We start from the raw sequence: 22,827 nt of genomic DNA on the forward strand, positions 1-22,827 counted from the left end.
GGATCAAGAGGCTGGGAGTGGGTATTTGGCTCTATTTGTTGTTCTGTCCACATTCAGCCTGTCTCTTCCCAGACGGGAAAAGGGCTGGCCTTGGCCTGCTGGCTTTTCCAAGTATTTCCTTGACTTTTTTTTGCTTAAACAAAATAAGTGCGCTTCCTCCTTTTAAACAGGTGCTCAAGGCAGAGGCGGATGTGGACATCACATTCATCTTTGTGCAGATTTAAACACAACCTGGTCCCCACCTGCTGAGGAGGCAACATCTTAGCCACCACACCCCCTGGTGTGCAGATGTGGCCTGTTCTGGAAAGACTTCTGTGATTCTTGCAGCTTTATGCATATGAAAGACGGGTTAGTTCATAGGGACAGAAACAAGGGTTTTACAAGATCTGCACACATAGTAGGAGGCCGGACAGTTTTCAGATATAATGCAGCACTTCTGTCGAACATCATTATAAAATCTCACAATAAAACCTCTATACAAACAGCTGTTGAGACAGCAAAAGAGCAAAACCGACCACGGTCCCCTGCGAACAGGATGACAGAAAAGTCAGCTAGCTGGGCTGTTGGGGCACCTGGGGGCACAGCACATCTCTGAAGGTGCAGGGGGGACAGGAGAGGAGCTAGGAGCTGGGACCCCCTTTCCCACCGTGAAACAGGCCCTCAGCTTTGGTGTTCCCTGTGGCTTTCTGATACATTCTCCTCTTTACAGCCCAGCCTAGCGAGGGATTACCTGACATCTGCACTCTCAGTACTTAATTCAAGTGCTAAATTCAGAATAAGTCTCTAGAGACTGGCACCACAGGAAATCACAGCCTCTGTTTAAAGATTCCAAAGGCATCAGGAGTGCCTGGGTGGCTCAGTCGGTTAAGTGTCCGACTCTTGACTTTGGCTCAGGTCATGATGTCATGGTTCCTGAGCTGGAGCCCTGACTCCGCCTCTGTGCTGATAGCTCGGAGCCTGCTTAGGATTCTCTCTCTCTGCTCCTACCCTGCTCTCTCTCTCTCTTACTCTCAGACTAAATCAACTTAAAAAAATGTTAAAAAAAAAAAAAAAGATCTCAAAGGCATCAAATCCAGTCTGCCACTTGGGTTCCACCTGGCCACCGTGGAAAAGATAGCACACTCAGCTTTGCTGGTGGAAGCCACGTCAGCCAGGGCACTGAAGACTGAGCAAAGTGGCAGAAATCCAACTGAATGGGGTTCTCACATGCCTGGGCTGAGCACTGGGGATTGTGGAGGTTTTCTCTGGTGTGAACCACTGTGGGTGGCTGGGTTACCCTGCAATATTTTTGCTGATGCTCCTTTTGCAGCAGCCAAGTGGAGACCCTGGGATGTCTGGGTCCGGCCACGGCAGGGGGCAGGGTGGGGTGGGGTGGGGGGAATAGGGGGGCGGAGGGCGATACCCTCCTGGACAGCCTTGGAGCAGTCCCAGGGTCCCTAAGGCACTCTTGTATTTGGGTGAGAACCAGGGCGGGTCAGGGACCCCTGTGCCCTACGCCTTCTCAGGAGCGGCCTGCTCTCTCTGCCCTCTCCCGCCAAGTCTCTCCTCAGACCCCAGGGCAGCTCAGAACAGAGAGAAAGGGCACAGTGTGGGTTGGCCTGAAGGTACTACAAGGGGCGGTGTGTGCTGCTAGTTCCTGGGACCGTCTGAATTTGTCTAAATCTCTCAGGGCTCTGAAACTCCCACGACATATGGGGTCAGCAGACCAAAACACTACAGCTGATCAGCAAAAGTGGCCAACAAGCCTTTATCCACCTCTGGTTGGCCCCACGTCATCCACTCTCCTCAAGCTCCTGGCCCCTCGCCTTCCTGCTTTATTAAGAAGCCAGAAACTAGCACTTGAACTTCTTCAACTTTGCTCAAAGTTTACAGCTCACCTCTAACTTCCTTAACTATCTCTGGTTCTGGAGGACAGAAGCCTTCTTCTTCGTTCCCAAGGCCAACCTCTCTTCACAGTTCTGATTATACCCCTTCCAGGGCCTACAGCTCCGGTCTCTCATCACCAATTTGGTTACCTTGACCCACAAGCTGACCCAGGAACAGTGTCCCTGCCCTGTCTCCTCCCTCCACACATTTCCCGGACCAGTGCACATAGCCGACCTCTGCTCTCTCTCCTGTTCTCTGTTCCAGCTCTTGTTGCTGGCATCCGCCATCGCTGGGCTGACACTAACCCCCCTTTCCCTGCAGCACTGCAGATGGGCCCCCTATGCTCACCTCCTCCACTAGAAATGCAGGAAACTAACCCTCTTCTTTCCTCTCTCCATATTCTGTCACCTGCCTTCCTCTGTGATCCCCAGAGCAGGACTCCGGATCTTTCCCCTCTTTCCAGATTCATTTTCCACATCTGGTGCCCACTCTCCCAGCCCCCAGGCTCCCAAGCCTTGTCTTGAAATCCCAACTCTACTGGGGCACAGCCATTTAGCTAGTGTGGGTTCTCCATGAGATAGCAAGCAGGTTAGCAAATTCACATGATTCTGGTAAGTCTTCTTACATGAGAGACTGAAGTTTGGGAACTAAAATTTTAGTCTGAGCCAGAAGGCAATTTTGATATTCTTGGTCTGTCCCTTTACAAACACACTACAGGGGTTAGGGGATTCTGAAAAATAAACTTTGATTCTCCCAAATTAAATATCACTTCAGCTACCTGAGTAAAAACAAACAAACAAACAAACAAACAAAACCCCTCAAGTTTATGATTTAGACCCTGTCATTTGCACTTGAGAAGCACTGTGGCAGAAATCTACACTCAGGGACTCAGACAAAGTTCTAGGTGCTACTGTGGAATGCGTGCATTCACAATTTTATGCTCAATTTCCTTGAAATCATTTTCCTTTTGGAATCCCAAACCCGGTCCAAGCTGATGAATCAAAACTCCAAAGGCAGAGTCTCCTTAATTTGAGGAAGGGGGGGGGGGGGGTTCACAACAGACAACAACTTTTTCCTTCTTCCTCTTGTCAAGTGGAACTGGCTTACTTGAAAATGAGGCCCGATCTGTTGCTGCCATTTGCACAAAGTCAAATGTCTACATGAACTTTTCTAGACGTCAGGAAACCAAGCCAACGACTCGCTGATGCCCCCGCCTGGCACGCGTCACTATGCATCAAACACAAAAGGTTTCTCTTTGCGGGGGTCGGGGGTTAGGGGGGTGTCCCATCAGTCCCAAAGATTTCTGGGGGTCTTGACAGGATGCGGGGTATTTTTGGGTATTCAAACCCGCAACCGGTGGCTGTTGGGTCAAAATCTGCAGGAAGCAGCAGTGGGCCAGCGATGGGAACTCCAGCCAGGTCAAGAGGACGTGCCCAAGACTGAAGAGTCGGATGTGTGTGGGGTTGGGGAGTGGTCGGGATCGGGATGATCTGGGGGGTGCTGACTAGGAAGGTGGCAAAGGCCGGGCAGTCATATGAAAAGGATGGAAGCTAATGGAAACTTGGCAACTACAGGCAGCTGGGAAAGAGGCTGGAAGTCAGGAAAAGCCTGAGGGGGTCTCCCAGCTCTGCCACTGTTAGGTGCAGGGCTGTGGCCACACGGCCAGCACTACCTCAATTTACACTAAATTATACTTCCTGCCGTGGAAGGGTGCTTGGGCTCCTTGGGCAGGATGAGGGTCTCTGAGGTGTGATGACCTCTGCTTGAGGCCTCACAGTGGGCTCCTCCCCGTGGGGCTCTCTGCCCCCATCCTCTGTGAGACGCATGGAGAAGCCTCAGGTGAGTGAGGACTACGCCGGTGGTTTGGTGTGACTTTGCTCAGTGCTGTTTGAGAAAAGGGGCATCGAAGATGGCGGATCTCTGGACGCGGGGCGCTGTCTCCTGGGACCCCTGCACCGGAAGGTCAGGGGTGGATCCAGATGGGCTCAGAGGTTAGTACTTGCATACACCTCTGTGCTGGGAGCCACTGGCCTGGAATGCAGCTGCAGATGCCCGCTGCCGTCCCTTCAAGCTGACAAGAGACACTTGGAACCACCTGGGCTCCCAAGTCATCCCAACTCCCCGTTCCGAGCAGCCTGATGCCCTAACAAGCCTACGGATGAGGCCTCACGGGGCCAGCGTTACAGGAACAAAGGGGCCTTTTCTCTCACTTCCAAAGAAAAAAAAAGCACCCAAATCTTCTGAAGAATGATGAGCATTGGCAAAAAAAATGTTTTATATTTGATAAATTCCACAGCTTAGAACAAAGATTTAGGTAAGTCGAATAAAAAATACCGCAAAGTAAAACACATTAAAAACTTTATTATAAGTATTACACTTGTCCAAATTTGCATCAATTTGATACATTTCTGCTCATTTTGCAGAACGTAGGAGTCACACAATTGCCTTTCCCACCTCTGCCTCCCTTCGGCCTGGGCCCGTGTCCTCCGCTGTGTGCCCTGCCTTCAGCGGAAGTCCTGATGCGCCCGGGCCGGGGAGGACGCGCCTCCAGCGCAGTGGGCCCTGTGGCTGTTCCAGGGCTGAGCCCCTGCTCTCTCCATCCTGTTTCCACGTCCAGCCTGAGAGGCTAACTGTAGATGTTCTGAGCAAAAGGAACCCCAGCTAAGTTTCACAGAGTTTTCCAGAACCTTGAATCAGTACTTGATGATCAATATTTCTTAATGGAGGTGAGGGAAAGGGAGTTGGAAAGATTCCCTGGACTGAAATGGGCCGGAACAGTGTGGATAGGGTTTGGTTCTCTGTTTTTCCCTTCACACTCAGGCGTGGCCAAGACTGTGTGCAGCAGACATGCCCTGCTCACCCCCTAGGAAAGGTGGACACCAAACAGCCACTGAGGCTTGAAAGCAAATTTGAGGAAAAAAATAGTGATGAGAAAAAGTCCATAAGGAATATTTTGCCATGTTCTTCCTGAATAACATTCCCCTTTGTCCAGTGGTAGCATTTATGATCAGATATAATGTAGGAGGATCCATTATAGTAAAAAGAATATTACAGTAACTTCCCATCAGCGGTGCTATTCAATTGCTTACAGAAACCTGCAACTTTAATGTATTTTAAACACATCAGGAATGAGTGATGATTTTCCAAACTAAGGAAAATGCCCAATAAAAAAATACAGAAAATACATGCTAGTTTAATGGCAAACTTATTTTCGATACTCTTTTAACAGCAGTGATCTTGGAATTAAGGGAGGAGCAGCGGGGACCGCCCTTTGCCCACGAGAACATGGGAGACCGTCAGCGCCAGAGAGCGTGACCTCAGGCTGATTCAGTAGCGGGGCCGGTGCCCGCCCGCTGTGGGCGGCAGCTTGGCCAGTCTGTGTGTCGCTGCCCAGGACCCTCAGTGCTGCAGCAGGAAGTTGGTAGCCACATTCAGGTCATTATTTGAAGCTCTCAGGGCTTCTAAAGCATCACCCCTGGAAAATCCCATCTCCATGAGCCTCGCAACCTGAAAACAAACAAAACCAGAAACGTGATGAGGCTGAGGACCCTGCTACTAATCCATCAGCCCCCCAGGTGCTCTTCAGGAGAGTTTTGCAGAGAAGGTTAAAAAAAAAAAACAAACCCTAATTTTCATTTCAGTGTGAAATAGGATTAAAAAAAATTTTTTTAACAGGCACATTTTAAAGTGCTTAACGTATGGCTAATAAGTGTAATTATCTCATTTAACTCTCATTTGAGAGACCAGGAATGAGTCTCCAAGGGTCAAGCGACCCGCCAGGACCAGCAGAGGGTGGACGAGCCCGTGGGGTGTGGCCTGGAAACCCAGTCTGCACAGCAGCCCCGCTCACACGACTCTGCACGCCCTTTCAGAGTCAGGTGGGATTCCCGCGAACAACTTCTCCAAGTCACGTTTCCTTGTGCGTGTGAACAATCGCTTAGTTGAACATTAATTTCTGATGCTGGCAGACACCGATGACAAAAATGTGTGCAGGTTCTTGGAATCACACGGCCAGGGAAGGAAAACCTGCCATGTGAGGTGCAGCATTTGCTAAGGTCCTGGCTGCGGGGGCTCTCCAGGCAGCAGCCGTGCGCACCGGGAGGTGAAGCCTGGGGCAGAACCAGGGGGATGGACGTAGAGAAAGTCACCAAGGGTAGGATGAGGCTTGCATTTTCGTGACCACAAATCCTGAATCTGTAAACACAGAGGTTTCCTGCACTTTCAGCATAGGATTTCCATGAAGCAGGCAGTGCCACTGAAATTTAGGCATAACCTATTTTCCCATTTACAAATGTATTATAAATAGATCTATGACGCCAGACCAGCCAAAGGAAGCTATTCTTTGTACGTATGTTGAAACATACTTTTGTAAGTTTTGTAACACATGTTGAGATTTTCCCCACGTGTGGGTTAAAGAGGCTCTTGTGGACTGAGGACTTGGTCACCACTTCTGATCCTTCCTGTAGAAAATAGTGCCCTTGGTACAAAGTGTATGGAAAATGCCTGATGCTGCGGGGGTCGGGGTGGGTTGTGGGCAGGGCTGGGGGAAAGGAGTGAGGAGGAGGCCGGGGGGGGGGGGGGGGGGAGGGAGGAAGGTGGGGAGCCCAGTGGGTGGCAGGGGAGGAGATGGGAGTAAGCTCTCTGCCCTGCCCACACCCAGACCCCTCGTCCCTCAAGGAGCCTCAGGGAGACAGATGCTAACCGAGCTGAGCAGAGGCAGACATGCAGGTGACACTTCTGAGAGGCGGGTTCTAGCTCGTGTTTTCCAAACCGAGGCTGTGATCCCTCACGAACGCGTCATGAACACTCAGTGGGTTAAGAGGAGCATTAAAAAATGTATGCAGCGAGGGCCCTCCTTCCAGAAAGCTTCCTTTCCGTTCTCCACACGCACACACGTGTCTGCTGCAGGCATCTCTTGCTGTGGGCTGTGGCGAGACACCTGACAGCTGTTTTCTGAAGGGACGCTTGGTGCCTGGGAAAAAGGCCGTCACATGTGGGAGACCCACTCCCCGGGCTGGGGGACAGTGTGGACAGAACGGCAAGAATCTTCTGCTTTCATTTCCTGCTCAAGGAAAGAACCACCTTTCCCAGAGTATCACAAACACTCCCTCACTTACTGGCCAAGATGGACAGTTCTTCCTCCACAGAAGCAGAATCTGCCTCTCGCTGTCATCCGTGGGACTTCAAAGGTCCTAATTTCACCCTTTCAAGTAACAGAAAACAATCCTAGTTCCTTTCCTGGGTGAAGCACTTTGAAGGTCTGAAGGCCGTCCTCCCCCATCTTTCTTGCTCCAGGCCAGCGCCCCAGCTCCTGGTCTGGCTCAGGTGCCGTGGAACCCTCTCCTGCCTTTACTGCCAGGGTCCCTCTACCAGAAGGCTCTTTTCCTCTGCCCTTGGCCTCGGCAGCTCCTCTTCATCCACTGACTCTGGGGGCACCTGGCCCTTTCCCATTCTCCCAGACCAGAAGGAAGCCCAGACAAAAAGTTCTGTGGCTCCACTGACCTGTGTCCTGGGCTCCTTGTCACTGTGTTGTGAGTCTCCTGAGAACAGGGGCCGGGGCTGCTTTCTTCATTCCTGTGCTCCAGGATCCATCTCTGTCCAGTGAAGTGCCCCACCCCCCCACTGCTCTCCCGTTGCTGCTGTCCTGTGCTCGCAGCCCTTGTCACAGCAGTGGAACACTTCGGCAGCGTGCACACGTGTGTGTGTGTATGGGCATGTGCCTGTGCTCGTGTGCATAACCACACCATCCCAGTGTGGCCAGTTACCCTGACGCCTACTGAAAACACTCCCTGGGCTTCTCAAATCCTACTCTGTAAGTTTATATTTGATCTTCTGGGTTTAGGACTGCACACATCTGTTAAATTCCCTCTGGTCATTTTCTAGCCAACCGAAACGAAATTTCAGTTTATTTATTTTTAATTTATTATTATTTTTTTAATGTTTATTTATCTTTGAGAGACAGAGTGAGTGTGAGCAGGGGAGGGACAGAGAGAGAGAGGGAGACACAGAATCTGAAGCAGGCTCCAGGCTCTGAGCTGTCAGCACAGAGCCTGATGCAGGGCTCGAACCCATGAACCATTGTGATCATAACCTGGGCTGAAGTCGGATGCTTAACCAACAGAGCCACCCAGACACCCCTAATTTCAGTTTCAATTCTGTTGTCTCCTAGGTTATTCAGATCCCTCAAAATTTTATCACCCCCGAACTGGAGTAGCAAACCTCTATAATGTCCCCGTCAAATGACTGATGAAAATGTCAAGCAGGCAAAAATCAAAGGTAGGGCCCCAAACTCACTACAGACCTCCCTTTCTATTCAAGTGGCTGACCAACTTTTTTTTTTGTCTTTTCAGAGATTTTTAACTGGTTTAAAGCCCACTTCATATTATTATCCATTCCACATGTCACCAATGTATCTCTTACAGTCGTCAGATGTCTTGATGACATCCTGTGTGAGCAGGAGTAGGGTGGTGTCGACAGACCACAACACTCTTCTTAACACTCAAGTCATCTGATGCTCTATTTTAGGCTCTGCCAGACGTGAAACATCAATTTTGCCATTTGATTACGAGGATCCACATTTTCCTCTTTCCTTGGGGGGATTTCAAACAGTATGACCCGCCCTGCTTTCTCTACGCCGAGCAGCATACTCGAGGACCTGGGCTGGGCACACGTCAAATCCAGGTGATCCTTCCTAGGTCATTTCCTGGACTGAAATAACCTTTAATGACGTTTATTCCAGTAACTGACAGTTAAGAACCACTATCTTTAGTGGAGCTAATGTGGCCCAGGAGGAGGTGGGCAGCTCCACCTGCCTTCTCTCTGTTACCACAAACACGACGCTACCACCCAGCAATGTGGCGGTCCTTAACGACTTCAGTTTGGCTCACGCGACATTCACGATCACCGCTTTGTCACCGTTAGTGCTTCAAGCACAGCTAAAGACTGGCTGCTTCTTGGCACCTCGCCAGCAGGAATAAAAGTATCTATTTGCCAAATCGTGATTCATACCAGAGCTGATGGCGTGTGAGCCAGACCCCCACCGCCAGAAGGTGAGGGTGCTAGGCCACAACTTCCATCTGGTGCTTGAGTCTTCCCTCCACGGACTCTGAATTTGGCTTGGAGGCTGATGATGGGCTGGCCACATAGGCCACCAAGGCACAGCTCCAGCATGGGCTGCACCACCTTGGAGGGGACCCCTCAGGCCTTCGACGGCCGGGTCGTGTCCTACATACATACGCGATGTCGGTGTGGAGAAGCCTTCTCTGCACGTGAGGCTTCCTCCCGAGTTCACTCAGTCTCTCAGAAACGAACAACCACACGTGCACCATTGCTGGTTTTGGCAACTGGGCCGTGTTTTTCACAGGTTTTGCTGAGAAGCGTGTTTGCTGTACTTAGAAGCTTGCGGCAGGCCGCTGGCTGTCCATCCTCTGGAGGCCGGCAACCGTGCCCCTCTAGCCAAAGCTGGCTTTCTGCATTGTTTAGGGGTGAGAAGAAAAGTGTGACTGCAGAATTTTCACGGCGGAACCACCTGGTGCTTTAACCAGATGAAAAAACAAAGTAGAAATAATGTTAACAATTCTTTTTAAAAACTGAACAATTACACTAAGAAAGTGTATCTGTATTGAGAGGGCACCTGTTGGGATGAGCACTGGGTGTTGTATGGAAACCAATTTGACAATAAATTTCATATATTAAAAAAAAAAAAAAAAAAAAAAAGAAAGTGTATCTGTACGTTTCCTCTGGTGTCCCAAATAGTAAACATCTAAGGAAAAATGAAATTGTATGCTTGGGCTTAGGAATGTGGACAATAATCAGCCAGAAAAGACGAGAAGCAGAGAGACAGCAGGTTCAACAGGTGTTTTCTAACTGCTGGCATCTCTCAGTGGAGGCTGCCTGGAAGGGGGCTGTGCACCCCACTGCTGTCCTTTCTTGGGAGCTGGTTCAAAGCTCACATCCAGATATAAGAACTGGAGCCGAACTGGGGATCTCCAGCTCCTCTGGGTGGCAGAACAATCTCGTTATCATGTAACAATTATAACGATGCAGCCTTTACTTGTCGTGGACTTATAGTTCCCTGTGCGGAGAAGCCCAACTTGCCCAGTGCTAGCGTACTCTGTCATTGTCTCTGTGTGAAGGTTGCATTAGCACGTGAAGCATGAACTCCTGTGCTCAAATGGCAGAAAGAGAAAACCGAGACCTATGCAGACCTGTGGTCAGATGCGCAAATACACACAGGCTTCCCAAAGTGCCCAATTCCTTCAAAGAAAAACACAGAGGAGGCTGGCAGCCATTTTAGATGTTACCCAAGTGCCAGAGAGTCATCCCAGCCACCACTGCTGGGAGGAGTGAGCCTGTCAGTGGGCAGGGAGAGTCTGAGCTCTGGGCTCAGGCTCCCATACGCTATGTATTCACCGCGTGAGTCAGGTGGGCCACTACACCGTGGGCTCTCAGTGCTCCCACAGTCTGGCGATAAGAGACGTGAGTGAAGGACCTGGCCTGGTCGCCTGGTAGCTGGCGCCTGACAGGTGCTCAGTGAGCACGGCCCCCTATCATAATTCTCACCCTGCTGAAGACTGACTGGCCCAGGTGTGCGAGTCCTTCCCTGTGACCCTTGCGGCCTCAGTTCAGAGGTTCCCACAGCCTGACAAAACCACCCCTGGCTTTGGTTTTCAGCATTCACTTGAGCTGCTTTCACTTTACTTGCTTTATATCCTTTGCTGGTCGAAACACTGATGTGTGTTTTACAATGATCAAGCGGATGCGTGTTCTCAGGGAGCCCCAGTGAGCACTGAGCGGCTGGAAGGAGAGTGTTGGGCAGAAAATCGGCCCTCCCGGGACGCTCGGTCAAACACGGGGTTCAAGGTGAAATTCGCCCTCATGTACACATCCTGCCACAGTTAAACACAGCCACGCCAGAATGATTTGTTACATATTTCCAGTGTTTAAATGGCACATGCAAGAACTGGCCTAAGAAAACTAACATGGTGAGCCCAGATGAAGTAGAAAAGATAGGAAAAATCTTTTCTTAAAAGGTGAGCATAAAATTCTAAAAGCCCACATTATTTTAGTGACTCTTAGAAAACTTTATATTTGTATACATTCTAGCAAATATTCAGCTGTGATGATTATATAAATAATGGTATTTACAGATACTCAGTTCACCTCCCTCCCCATCCAAGGCATATATATTAGCCACATAACACATCAAATCACACTGGAAACCTAATTTGTTTCCTCTACAGGCTGTTTCTTGTCTTTTTAGTTCAGCTCTTGGAATGAGAGCCATCTGTTACCTGATCAGATAGAACGTCCATGGGAAGAGAAAAGTCCATGGTCTTGACTATAAGATAAAAATACAAAAACACCTCCTGATCGGTTTAAGTCAAGTTGTGGACACTATAGGAATGTCATTCATTCACCGAACGTTCACAGACTCCCCAAGGGTCTGTGTGAAGTATCCGCGGTGAGCTGGGATGAGTGATTTCCGTGTTGTCTGTCTTCCCCGGCAGGCAGACGGCGAGCTCCGTGGGGGCTGGGACTGTGCCTGCTGTGTCCCCCACCTGACACAGAGCCTGGCACACAGAACGTGCCCAGCAGTGGCTAGAGAAGGAGTTTCAGTTTAGTGATGTAAGTTCTTTAAGTAACTGACCGTCTGCTGGGGGAAGACCACCAATAAACAGCTTGGAGCCGGAATGATAAAGCTGGTAAAACACTCAGGACGCTGCACACACCCGCTGCCACCATGAGACCTGCAGATGCACACCTGGTGTCTCAGTCAGTCTTGGACTGGCTGGCTTTGCAGTGGTCTGTCTGGGAAACTTACCAAAAAAAAAAAAAAAAAAAAAAAAAAAAAAAAAAAAAGGCCCATAGAATTTTCTGAAAAGCATTTCTTTCAACATTTCTTCTCCATCTTGGAGCACAGTAAGTCCCCTCCTTCTGCTCATGCATCACAGGGAATCTTCTGTCTAAACATTCTCACCACAGAACATCAGAATAGAGTTCATCTGGGTTTCTAGTCTAAACAAAATAATCCTTTTCTCTATTTGCTTTAAACAGTAATTGGGTTATAACATGCAGAGTGTTAGGCCCTCCTGTCTCCCACATCCCTCATTCATAAAAACAGAAGGTGCCTGAGTGTAACCCCAGACGCCTGTCTTCTGTAACTGAAGACTTGGCTTTCTAGAGGAAGGTTCAGAGGTATCTCTGCGTAAGGGTCGGCAATGAGGGGCGGGCACTGGAATTGTAGCCTAGCTGTGTGGCACATCCCCCCAGCGACCTGTGACTCTGCTGGCAGCTCTTGGTCAAGGGCCCCTGGCCCCCCGTGTGCCAGCCCCACACAAGGCAGGGAATGCGGACAGGAGCAGGTGCCGCAGGTGAGCTCTCCCACCACCGATGGCAGTGCTCTGAAGACACACAAGGCAGAATGAGTTTTTCCTAGAATACGTTTTCCAAAGAAAGACCCTGTTGAACAAGAAAAGAAACCTATAGGGATGGAAATAAATCCCTATCAGTTTTCCTTTCCTTAGAAAAAACAAAAAACAAAAATAAAAAACAAAAAACAATCCTCGATGATTTGGAACATGTGGGCCTCCGATCTCGAGGTAATTCTCACTCAAGAAAATAAATGAAGTCCTACTTTGCCTTCTACCGACGATGCAACTACTCTCTGGCACCAGTGAATCAGGATGTTCATCCCAATGAAACATGGCAATTCCTCTCAGTGACATACTCCTCTTGTTTTGTTCAAGTGAAGACTGTGGTTTTCTTTAACTTCCCTTTAGCTAAGGGTGTCAAAAACAAACGGTTTTTGGGTTCTACTTCCCAAATTCTGACGCTTGCAGGAAGTGATGCCCACCTGAATGATGCCCGCCCCAATCCCACGCTGGTTGCCCCCTCATGGCACAACACCATCTGGGCCACACGCAGGCTCTGCCGGGAGGAGCACCCCAGCAGAAGTCTTGGGGATGTGGCTCACCCTTCCCTCCCCTTCATTATAACAACCATGTTGCCGCTCAGGGCAAGCTGACTCTCCTACCTCATGGCTTCCCCACTGCAAGTGCACGGTCAGGTCACCTGTGGTTCAGTGTGCTTCTCTCCCCTGGATACCTGGCCATTCCCCTCCTCCTCAGAAATGCTGAACCCCTTTGATCACACACATTGGGGGAGTGGATGGTTTCTGGTTATTTTATGCTCCTGTCTGGCTACAGGCTGCTCAGAGGCCCCTTATTTTTGCATTTCTGCTTTGCTCAGGCTTTGGTACTGAGAAGGCCCTCACAACAGACTGGATGAGCTCCACTGCTTATATCTTTTAGAAGACACAGCAGAATGAGGCACCCCCCCCCCCCCGAGTTGGTTAATTATTTGACTGCCACACAATATTTCATTCTAACACAGTTAGCTTTGCTATTCTCTGAGAAAACCTATTTCCAGCCTACAGATGGAAAAGTCTGACATAATACCACTCTCACACCTTCACGTTTAGCCCTGCTCTAACCACGGTCGGGCACCTTCTGTGTGTCAGGCTCCGTGTGGCATGGGAAACAGGAAGAGATGGGATTAGCCCTCATGGAGCTCGCCATCACCAGGGAAATAAAAGCTGAGTCACTGCTGGACCAATTCCCAACTCAAAATTATAAATACACAGAAGTACAAAGTGTACCCCCAAATACATACATGTTAGTGAGGGGGAACTGTTTGTATCAGGTGAGTTTTTATGGTGACAGTGGTGAAGATTCTGGAGAAGGGAAGAGAGAAGAAAACCTCACTAAGATTAAGATTCTCCTGACTAAATGCATTTTGCTATTTATCAGCTAAGACTGAAAGTGTTCTGTGTGCTGAAGGCCATTCTCTCTCTAGTTGGGTCAATGAATATTTTGGACGACATGAGTGGAATCCACAGGACGGGTCTCACGTATTATCAACTTACTAAGCAAGAGTCTCATAAGCACTCGTAAGCATATTTCCTGGGCAGGGATGGAGTAAGTTACATTATGGTTATAATACGCCCCTTCCTCCATGGGTAGTCCACCCTCCAGGGGAACCCCGTGATGTGACTCCCGGTTTAAGATCCTGCCATGGTTCCTCAGGGCCTACAGCATAGAAGTGGGAGTTCACACCCGGTGGCAGGACTATGGGAGCTGGCCCCGCCCCCTGCACTGGCGGTCCTTTCTTAGTTTCAGTGGCACTGGAAAACTTCTGCACAGTTGACTAGAGATGTCGCTGAGCCTGGCTCCCCATACCGGGCTCTGCACCACTTGAGGTCAGGAAATTATGCCTTATTTATCTCTGTATTTCAAGAACCTAGCCCAGTGACCAGCCTGATGCAGAACAGACAGCTGGTAATTCTTGGCTGATTAGGAGGTAAAGAAGTGTGACGGGAAGGCAGGAAGCTGGAATCTGTACCAGTCCATTTATCTTCCCTCTGTCGAGCCCTAGCTTGGTTTAGTCCTGCTTAATTTCCTTGTCTGTTTTTACCTATGTATTCCATTAAGGATAAACTTAAGGGTCATTTTCTAAGCATAGAAGGGTTCAAGAAAGACAAACTTGGTAAGTTTTTTCCTCCTTTGATTAAAAAAAAAAAGTAGGAGGCTAATGACAGAAGTTCATTGTTATTTTTGACTATAGGTGTAATATGAAAATCCCTGTTTAAAAAGAAAAGAAGAAAGAGAAATGGAATAACGTATATATTTCTTTTTAAGATATTAGACATTTGAGCACATTTTATTATTAAAAAGAGTTTTTATAGGGTGGCACTTGGTTTTGACAGATTCTTAAAAGGGGCTGGGGCTGGGGGCACCTGGGTGGTTCAGTCGGTTAAGCATCTGACTTCAGCTCAGGCCATGATCTCATGGTTTATGAGTTCGAGACCCACATTGGGCTCTCTGCTGTCAGCACAGAGCCTGCTTCGGATCCTCTGTCTCTTTCTCTCAGCCCCTCCCTCACTTGCTCTCTCTCTCAGAAATAAATAAACATTAAAAAAATTGTTTTAAAACGGGGGTTGGCTGGGGACGGCATCTTCAAGGGACACTAAACTGGCAAAGGTGTTGAGTCCACTTGTTGAAAAACAGTAGACTGTGAAGACCCAAAAATTCAGGAACTTACCAACAGCAGAAGTAGAAAAAGTGGCAAAATTTTTCTATGGCTGTATGTTAGACTATTATGAGATGTAATAAGAGATGCACATTCATTCTTAGAATATTCTTTGTTTTCCGAACTGAAAGAACTCTCACTAAAATTCCTTAAGTACTTTTTTTACATCAGAAAAACGGAAAACAATAGTTTTCATTGTTCTTGACTTAGAAAATTATTAAGTTCCCTAATGCATTAAAATTGCATGACTCTGATATTTAAAAGATACAGCACATTTAATTGAAGAATTAAGCATCGAGAGGTTTTGTCCATCCAAGCTATCTTACTACGTTACTAATAGATAATATTTTAGATAGTGTCTAGCCTCAACAAACTAACCAAGAGATTATATATTAACTATACATTTCTAAACATTGTTGTCAATGTCCTGAGGGCAAGAACATTTTTTCCCCTCTTTTAAAGCTTGGCTAGCACCTATCGCAAATATTGCCAAGGGTCTACATAATAAACAATGCCAGGGAAGAACCTGGGTTTTAGGGCAATGACAGTCTGTAATGACCATTTTCAGGAAAATTAATAAACACAAGAAACAAGGTTTAGAAAATCAATGATGAATAAGGAAGCATATGTTAAAAACAGCCTCTCACATATTTACATCTTTTCATACCAGAGCAAGGAAGAAGTTAATGCTGTTTAAACTGATAATGACAACATGTTAACCTGCTGTCATTCTGGGAGGATCAAGGAAAATGATTCATTAAAAAACCCTGAAGACTTCAATTACACACATTCTCCTTATTGTTATTTTTGACACTTTTTTTTTTTGAAAGTGCCAACACAAAGAGCTATCTCACCTTAAATACCTCATATCCTTAACGGTCTGTGAGGAATGTGACTTGTGGTTCTAGCACAAGTAAGTAAACAGTAATATAACAGAACTCTTTCTTTTTACCTGAATTTGAGAGCATTAGCTTATTTTTGAATCTGTTATCATAAATATCTTACAAAATGAGTTACTGGGCTTTATTTTCATAGCTACAGGGATAACATTTTTCTAGAAATTCTCTAAGGGCACCAAGGTGGCTCAGTCAGTTAAGTGTCCGACTCTTGGTTTCCTCTCAGGTCATGATCTCACGGTTTCATGAGTTGAAGCCCCACATCAGGCTCTGTGGGGATTCTCTGTCTCCTCTCTCTGTCCCTCCCCTACTCATGCTGTCTCTGTCTCTCTCCAAATAAATAAATAAACTTAAAAAAAAATTCTCTAATGGACATGGAAGAAAACTGGCTCCTTCCTGCACCTCTTACAGTCCTGAGGAGCCATGAAAATGATCAGTCTGAGTGAGAAATTGTGAGGGGGCAAGCTGGATCAATTCATCAGGCACATTCAACTGGGTTCTTTCCAAGGCGTTTACGGTGGCCTAATCCAGGGTGGCCGTGGGAGCTCTGACCAGAGGCCCCTCATGAATTCCAGAAAAAGTCAGGATACAGCTTTGCCACACAGACTGGGTGCCCTGGGTCCAACTGACCTTTATGTCCTCTGGGGACAGGGGTGGTGATGGCCTGGACGGTGTGACCAGCTATGAAAGGCTGCACCTGATTTATTTGATGAGTAGACAACAATGTATGTAGAAGGAAATTTAAAAGTGCAATGCTTCTCTACAATGCTCTAAACTTCTTTCACAGATTTTTTTTTTTAACTTTCTAGTTTGAAATAATCTCACACTTCTAGAAAAGTTTCAAGAACAGTACCTAGAACCAATTACTTTTCATCCAGATTCGCTGTTACTTTGCCACAGCTGCGTTCCCTCTCTCTCTCCCTTGGTCTATATGCTCTCTCACTTATTCTTCCTGAAACATTTGAGATTAAGTTGCACATACCATGTCCCTTTACCTCTAAGTACTTCAGTGTGTATTTTTCAAGAATAAGAATATTCTCTTTCCTAATCACAGTCCATATAGATACCAAATCGCAGACACTGAACATTAATATAAAACTATGATCTAATCCACAGTCCAATTTCATCAACTGGCTCTAAAATGTTTGTTCACCAAAAATGCACTGCATTTCAGGACAGAATGGACTGCATTTCTGGATCACATCTGACATTTCGTTAACATGCCTCTTTGTCCCCTTTAATCTGGAACAGCTTGCGGCATGAGTATTGTTGAAGAATATGGGTCAGATATTTTATAGAATGTCCCTCAAACTGGTTTATCTGCTTTCTCTTTATGATCAAAGTTACGGATTTTTTATTGTAAGACATAACTGATGTGTCCTTCCAGGACATGCCAGCAGCCTCTCTGTTCCATTACCCGTATACTGATTCTGATGATGTGGTTAAGCTGGTGCCCAGTTTCTCCACTATATAGTTAACTATTTTCCTTTTGTAATTAATAAGCAACTTTTGGGGAGATACCTAGAGATTATATAAATAGCCTGTTCTTCAGATATTGATGATTTGTCCCTGAGTTGACTTTTACTCTGATAGTTGCAAAATTATGATTTTCTAATACCATCCACAATCCTCTCTACTTATTTCTTTACATTCCTTTTCCCTGTGGATGCATATACCTATATAAAAATTTATCTCCTAACATCAGTATGAGCTCATGGATTACCCCCCTGCCCAGTGGATTATATTAAGTACTGTCCTTACTTACTTTGATACCCAAATCTGATGTCCCAAATTTGGTCACTGGGACACCCTCAAGCTGGCTCTGGTGTCCTTGGGACCTGAACCCTTAGTTATGAGAGTACTTCCTTAATTCCTTGCATGGTGGTCCAGGGTCATCTTGTCCCTTCCCAACCCTGGGCCTGGGACCCACCATTTCTCTCAAGAAGCTTGTTTCTGTCAGTGGGCCAACATATTTGGAGATGAGATCTGGGCAGCAGGTGTGGTCAGTGTTACTGGGATGCCACTGCTTCTGATTCCTTTAGGTTGACAGAGCTAAAACACATGCACGCACGCGCACACACACACACACACACACACTCTCTTATTAAATCACGAGTTTATGCTGATACCTCTAATTCCAATCCAACCCTACAGGGTTCTTCCTTGCTCTCCCTTTTCTGTATTTGTATTATCCTTCTTCTACAGTAAGATCAACCTATTTCCTCATCTGCTTAAATCTATAATACAACCAACATAATTTCAGAATTGCTATACTCATACTCCCGTGAAAATAAACCTAGGAAGAGCTTAAGATTTCTTTGCAATCCTTTTTTTTTTCTTTAGAATGAGGGCATGTTATGTTCAAAAGTTACAAAAATTAATTTTTCCCTCTCTCCTATGTTATTCATTTAAAATACAGTTGGATCTTTTATTTGTTTCTTTTTAGTTTTACAGCACTCCCTATTGTTGATTTGCTTTCTGTGAAACATTGTGAAACATTAACCTGATTCCTAAGTCAAAACCATACAAAAGGTTCTCTCAGAGAAGCACCACCCCTCCTGTCCTCCAGTCCTGTTGTCTCCTACCCCTTACGGAGAACAAACCTCAGTAGTTTCTTATATGTATAAAGTATTATAGATTTCAAAATAAGTGATCACAATGCATTTTTTTTTCAAATTATGCCTTCCTCAAACTTATAAGATCCTCAGTAGCTAATAAAGGCCCAAGTGTCATCACTGTTAGCAGTGGTTTAACTGTTCTCAAAATCTTTGCATTCATATGCTTGATTTCTTTCAAGTCTTGTTCACCAAAACTCTTTTTAAATTTGAAACACAGGTTTAGGGTAAGTACCAGTGTTACTGATTACCTGTTCCTCAGAAACCTCTAGAGGAGGAGATGCTTGTTGTTCAGACCGCCGATCGTCCTGATAGTTTACATTTCGTCGCTGACGTAAAGGAGGGAAAAGACGATTCCAATTGATCATTCCTCCCTAAAAACAGACCAATACACAATCATCAGACACAGAAGAGAACCATCTTATTAATGCTTGGAAGTGCCTTTTCTTGCCATGAGGTCACATGTAGAGACTGGGAAATAAAAGACTGGTCTGCTGAATGCAAGCCGTCCAAACCCTACAGCATCACACCACTATAGTAAAATAAAATAAAATAAAATAAAATAAAATAAAATAACCCATGTTTTTAGCTATCTGCCAATATTTTATCAATTTATATCTTCTCTATTTCTAGATTTAGGAAAAATTACAGACTAAGACAACATGAAAATTTTCCTACTATGAACATCTAAAAATGCTAGACAAAATAAAAGAATATTTCACATGCGTAGTTGAACATAGAAGGAACAAATGGAGGCCCCAACATCCCCAAAACAAGCGCTGGAAAACCAGAACAGTAAGCAAGCAAGCTGCCAGGGGTGGGGCTGTATGGGCGAGCACATCCTGCTAACCTAGAACCACTTGGGTTTCATCATCTATTTGGGTTCAGGTGCTGAGACCTCGAGTATGAAAGAGGTAGTGACTCTGAGCTTATTACCTACGTAGAGGCACAACCCTCAAATGGCAACAACACCCTCAGTGAAAGAGAAGATGAGAAAAAAACAAACCCGAAAGGTAGTTTCTCTGAGGGAGAGGGCAGTAATCTTGGCCTGCCTGAGAATTAAGAAATAAGAAATGAGAAATCTGAGGTTGAAGTTACATGAAAAATGTCTTTTAAAAACCCATCAAAACTGACACAAGAATTGGTTCCGGGATAGAGTTGGGATATATCTAAGGAGCCAAGCAAAAGGAAATGTAAAATTACTCTAGAGGGCCACTCTCTTACCCTGGGATTACATGGGATTTATAGCTAAAACTCCAGTTGGGAAATACCTAGAATTCCAAATTCAAAACCCACGAGGAAAAAACCCATCATAAGCAAGGCTCAGTGTGTAAAATAAATAGAAGGATTAGATCCTTAGTGTCTAGGAATCAAAAGCACTGGCACTTGGTCTATGATAAAGGAGACATTACAAGTCAGAAGGAAGAGGACACATCATTTAATAAACAGCAATGGGACACATGGCTACATGGAAAAAGATAAAATTAGACTTTACTTCATACCATATACAAAAAGAAGTTTATTGAAAAAATAAACTTAAAGATTTAGATTACACCAATACATGGAAAGACATTCTATGCTCATGGATTGGAAGAACAAATATTGTTAACATGTCTATACTACCCAGAGCAATCTACATATTTAATGCAATCCCTATCAAACTACCAATGGCATTTTTCACAGAACTAGACCAAACAATCCTAAAATTTGTATGGAACCACGAAAGACCCCAAATAGTCAAAGCAATTGTGAAAAACAAAACAAAACAAAACAAAACCGAACAAAACTGGAGGCATCACAATTTCATACTTCAAGTGCTACTACAAAGTTGTAGTAATCAAAACAGTATAGTACCAGCACAAAAATGGACACAGAGATCAACGGAACAGAACAGAAAGCCCAGAAATGAACCCAAAGTTATACAGTCAATTAATCTTTGACAAAGGAGTTAAGAATATATGATGGGAAAAAGGCAGTCTCTTCAACAAATGGTGCTGGGAAAATCGTTCAGCTACATGCAAAAGAATGAAACTGGACCATTTTCTTACTCCATACACAAAAATAAACTCAAAATGGATTAAAGACCTGAATGTGAGACTTGAAACCATAAAAATCCTAGAAGAGAGCATAGGCAGTAATTTCTCTGACACTGGCTGCAGCAACATTTTTCTAGGTATGTCTCCTGAGGCAAGGGAAATAAAAGCAAAAATAAACTGTTGGGACTATATCAAAAACAACCTTCTGCACAACGAAGGAAACAATCAACAAAACTAAAAGGCAACCAACTGAATGGGAGAAGATATTTACAAATGACATATCCAATAAAGGGGTAGTATTAAGAACTAATACAACCCAACACCCAAAAGACAATTAAAAAATGGGCACAAGGTATGAAGAGAAATTTCCCCAAGGAAAACATACAGATGATCAATAGACACATGAAAAGATGTTCAGCATTACTCATCACCAGGGATATGCAAATCAAAACTACAGTGAGATATCACCTCACACCTGTCAGAATGGCTGAAATCAAAAACACAAGAAACAAGTGTTGGTAAGGATGTGGAGAAAAAGGAACCCTCGTGCACTACAAATTGGTACAACCACTGTGCAAAATAGTATGGAGGTTCCTCAAAGTTAAAAATAGAACTACCTTACGATCCAGTAATTGCACTACTGGGTATTTACCCAAAAAATACAAAATCACTAACTCAAAGGGATACATGAACTTCTATGTTTATAGCAGCATTATTTATAATAGCTAAATTATGGAAGCAGCCCAGTGTCCACTGATAGATGAAAAGATAAAGAAGATGTGGATGTGTGTATATATATATATGTGTGTGTGTGTGTGTGTAGACACAGATGTGTGTGTATCTATATCTATAATAACCAATAACCAGAATATATAAAGAATCAATGAGAAAAAATAAATGACTCAAGAGAGAAATGAATAATGTACAGCTAAGCCTTGAACATGGATTTGAGCTGTGTAGATCCACTTATATTCACATTAAAAAAATTTTTTTTTATGTTTATTTATTTCTGAGACAGAGACAGAGCATGAATGGGGGAGGGTGAGAGAGAGAGGGAGACACAGAATCTGAAACAGGCTCAGGCTCTGAGCAGTCAGCACAGAGCCCCACGCGGCGCTGGAACTCACAGACCGCGAGATCATGACCTGAGCCGAAGTCGGACGCTTAACCGACTGAGCCACCCAGGCACCCCAGAACAGTTATTTTGTGGATATATACCGGTGGTGATTTTGCTCCCCAGGCAGTATGTGGAAATGTCTTAGGGGCATTTTTGGTAGGGGCTGGGAGGCGGGGGACAAGACGGTGGTGCTGCTGTGTGTAGCGAGCAGGGATGCTGCAGGGACGTCCTATAATGCTCAGGACAGACTCCACCACAAAGAATGGTCTGGACCAAAATGCCCATAGTGTCTAGGTTGAGGTACTCTACCACAAAAACGTGCTAAAGACACAAGCAGGCACAGGCCTTAGACACCACCTGCCGGCTGCAGGACAGCGGGAAGGGCAATGAACCATTGGTTGAAACTGCAACATTTTATTTCTTCAAAGGGAGTGACAGTGGAAGAGCAGCAAAGCAAAACTGAACCCTAATCCCTCTGCTCCTGTGATGGTGAAAAAGTGCTTAAAAAGCAGAAAGTTACAGGAGCTCTAGGCTCTAGGATGTTTTGACACTAATCTGCTCTCGATGCAGGTTAACTATGAGCTTCTACAAACAGGAAACATTTCCTTCACTTTGTCTTCTTCAAAAGCAATAACCACATATTTAAAAGAGGAAAAAGGAAACAGCTTGCATTTTGAACAACCGTTTTATGAAATATCTGTTATTAGTTGGTAAGGAGATTTTCAAATAAAATAAAATTTCTTGTAAAAAAAAAAAAAAAGACTAACTTTCCAGTCGAGAACAGTAAAGTTTGTAACGTTTTATTAAGTGGACATCACATGGAATAGAACTGCACCTCTAAAGGCTTTGGCAGGTTTCAGGATGGGATGATCAGGTGGTGTGTATACTGAGAAGCGTCTACACTGAGAAGCTGGGTTGGAGGAGCGCACTAGTGGCTTTCTGTGGGCAGCTCCCAAGGGAGGGCACGAGCCAGGTGCATGTGGAGCCCATGCCCTCCTCAGGGGAGGGCAAGACATGCAGAAATGGGAAAAATCAGGAGGCAAGGTGGTATATAATTAAGAAGGAAGCTGAGTGGGATCAGCTAAAGGGCTCGGAAGGTGCAGGGTGGGCACCGACCAGTCAAAGCACGGGGGTCAAACTTCAAAGAGGATGGGGGCTCAGTTGAATTTTAAAGGATGAGGATGATCTCAACAATGGAGAGGAGAACC

The 22,827-nt window shown here is 45.6% G+C and overlaps 1 protein-coding gene across 5 annotated transcripts in view; it reads right to left on the bottom strand.

The window, feature by feature from the left end:
* Positions 1-4,207: 4,207 nt before the first annotated feature.
* The window catches only part of UBAC2 (UBA domain containing 2), a 182,323-nt gene continuing 163,703 nt past the window's right edge, over positions 4,208-22,827 (bottom strand). Inside the window, exons 9-11 of one of the 5 annotated variants that reach the window (XM_060636806.3) lie at positions 18,718-18,840; positions 6,984-7,069; positions 4,208-5,373 (exon numbers count right to left, since the gene is read on the bottom strand). In XM_060636806.3, the coding sequence (XP_060492789.1) occupies positions 5,328-5,373; positions 6,984-7,069; positions 18,718-18,840 (255 nt within the window). In that variant the 3' untranslated portion in view covers positions 4,208-5,327. Of the gene's footprint in view, positions 5,374-6,983; positions 7,070-11,705; positions 13,601-18,717; positions 18,841-22,827 lie in introns of those variants that run through there. The other 4 variants (XM_060636807.3, XM_060636810.3, XM_060636809.3 and 1 more) reach the window with 4 other exon arrangements.

This window comes from Panthera onca, chromosome A1 (genome assembly GCF_046562875.1).
Source record: "Panthera onca isolate mPanOnc1 chromosome A1, mPanOnc1 haplotype 2, whole genome shotgun sequence".
Lineage (NCBI taxonomy): Eukaryota > Metazoa > Chordata > Mammalia > Carnivora > Felidae > Panthera > Panthera onca.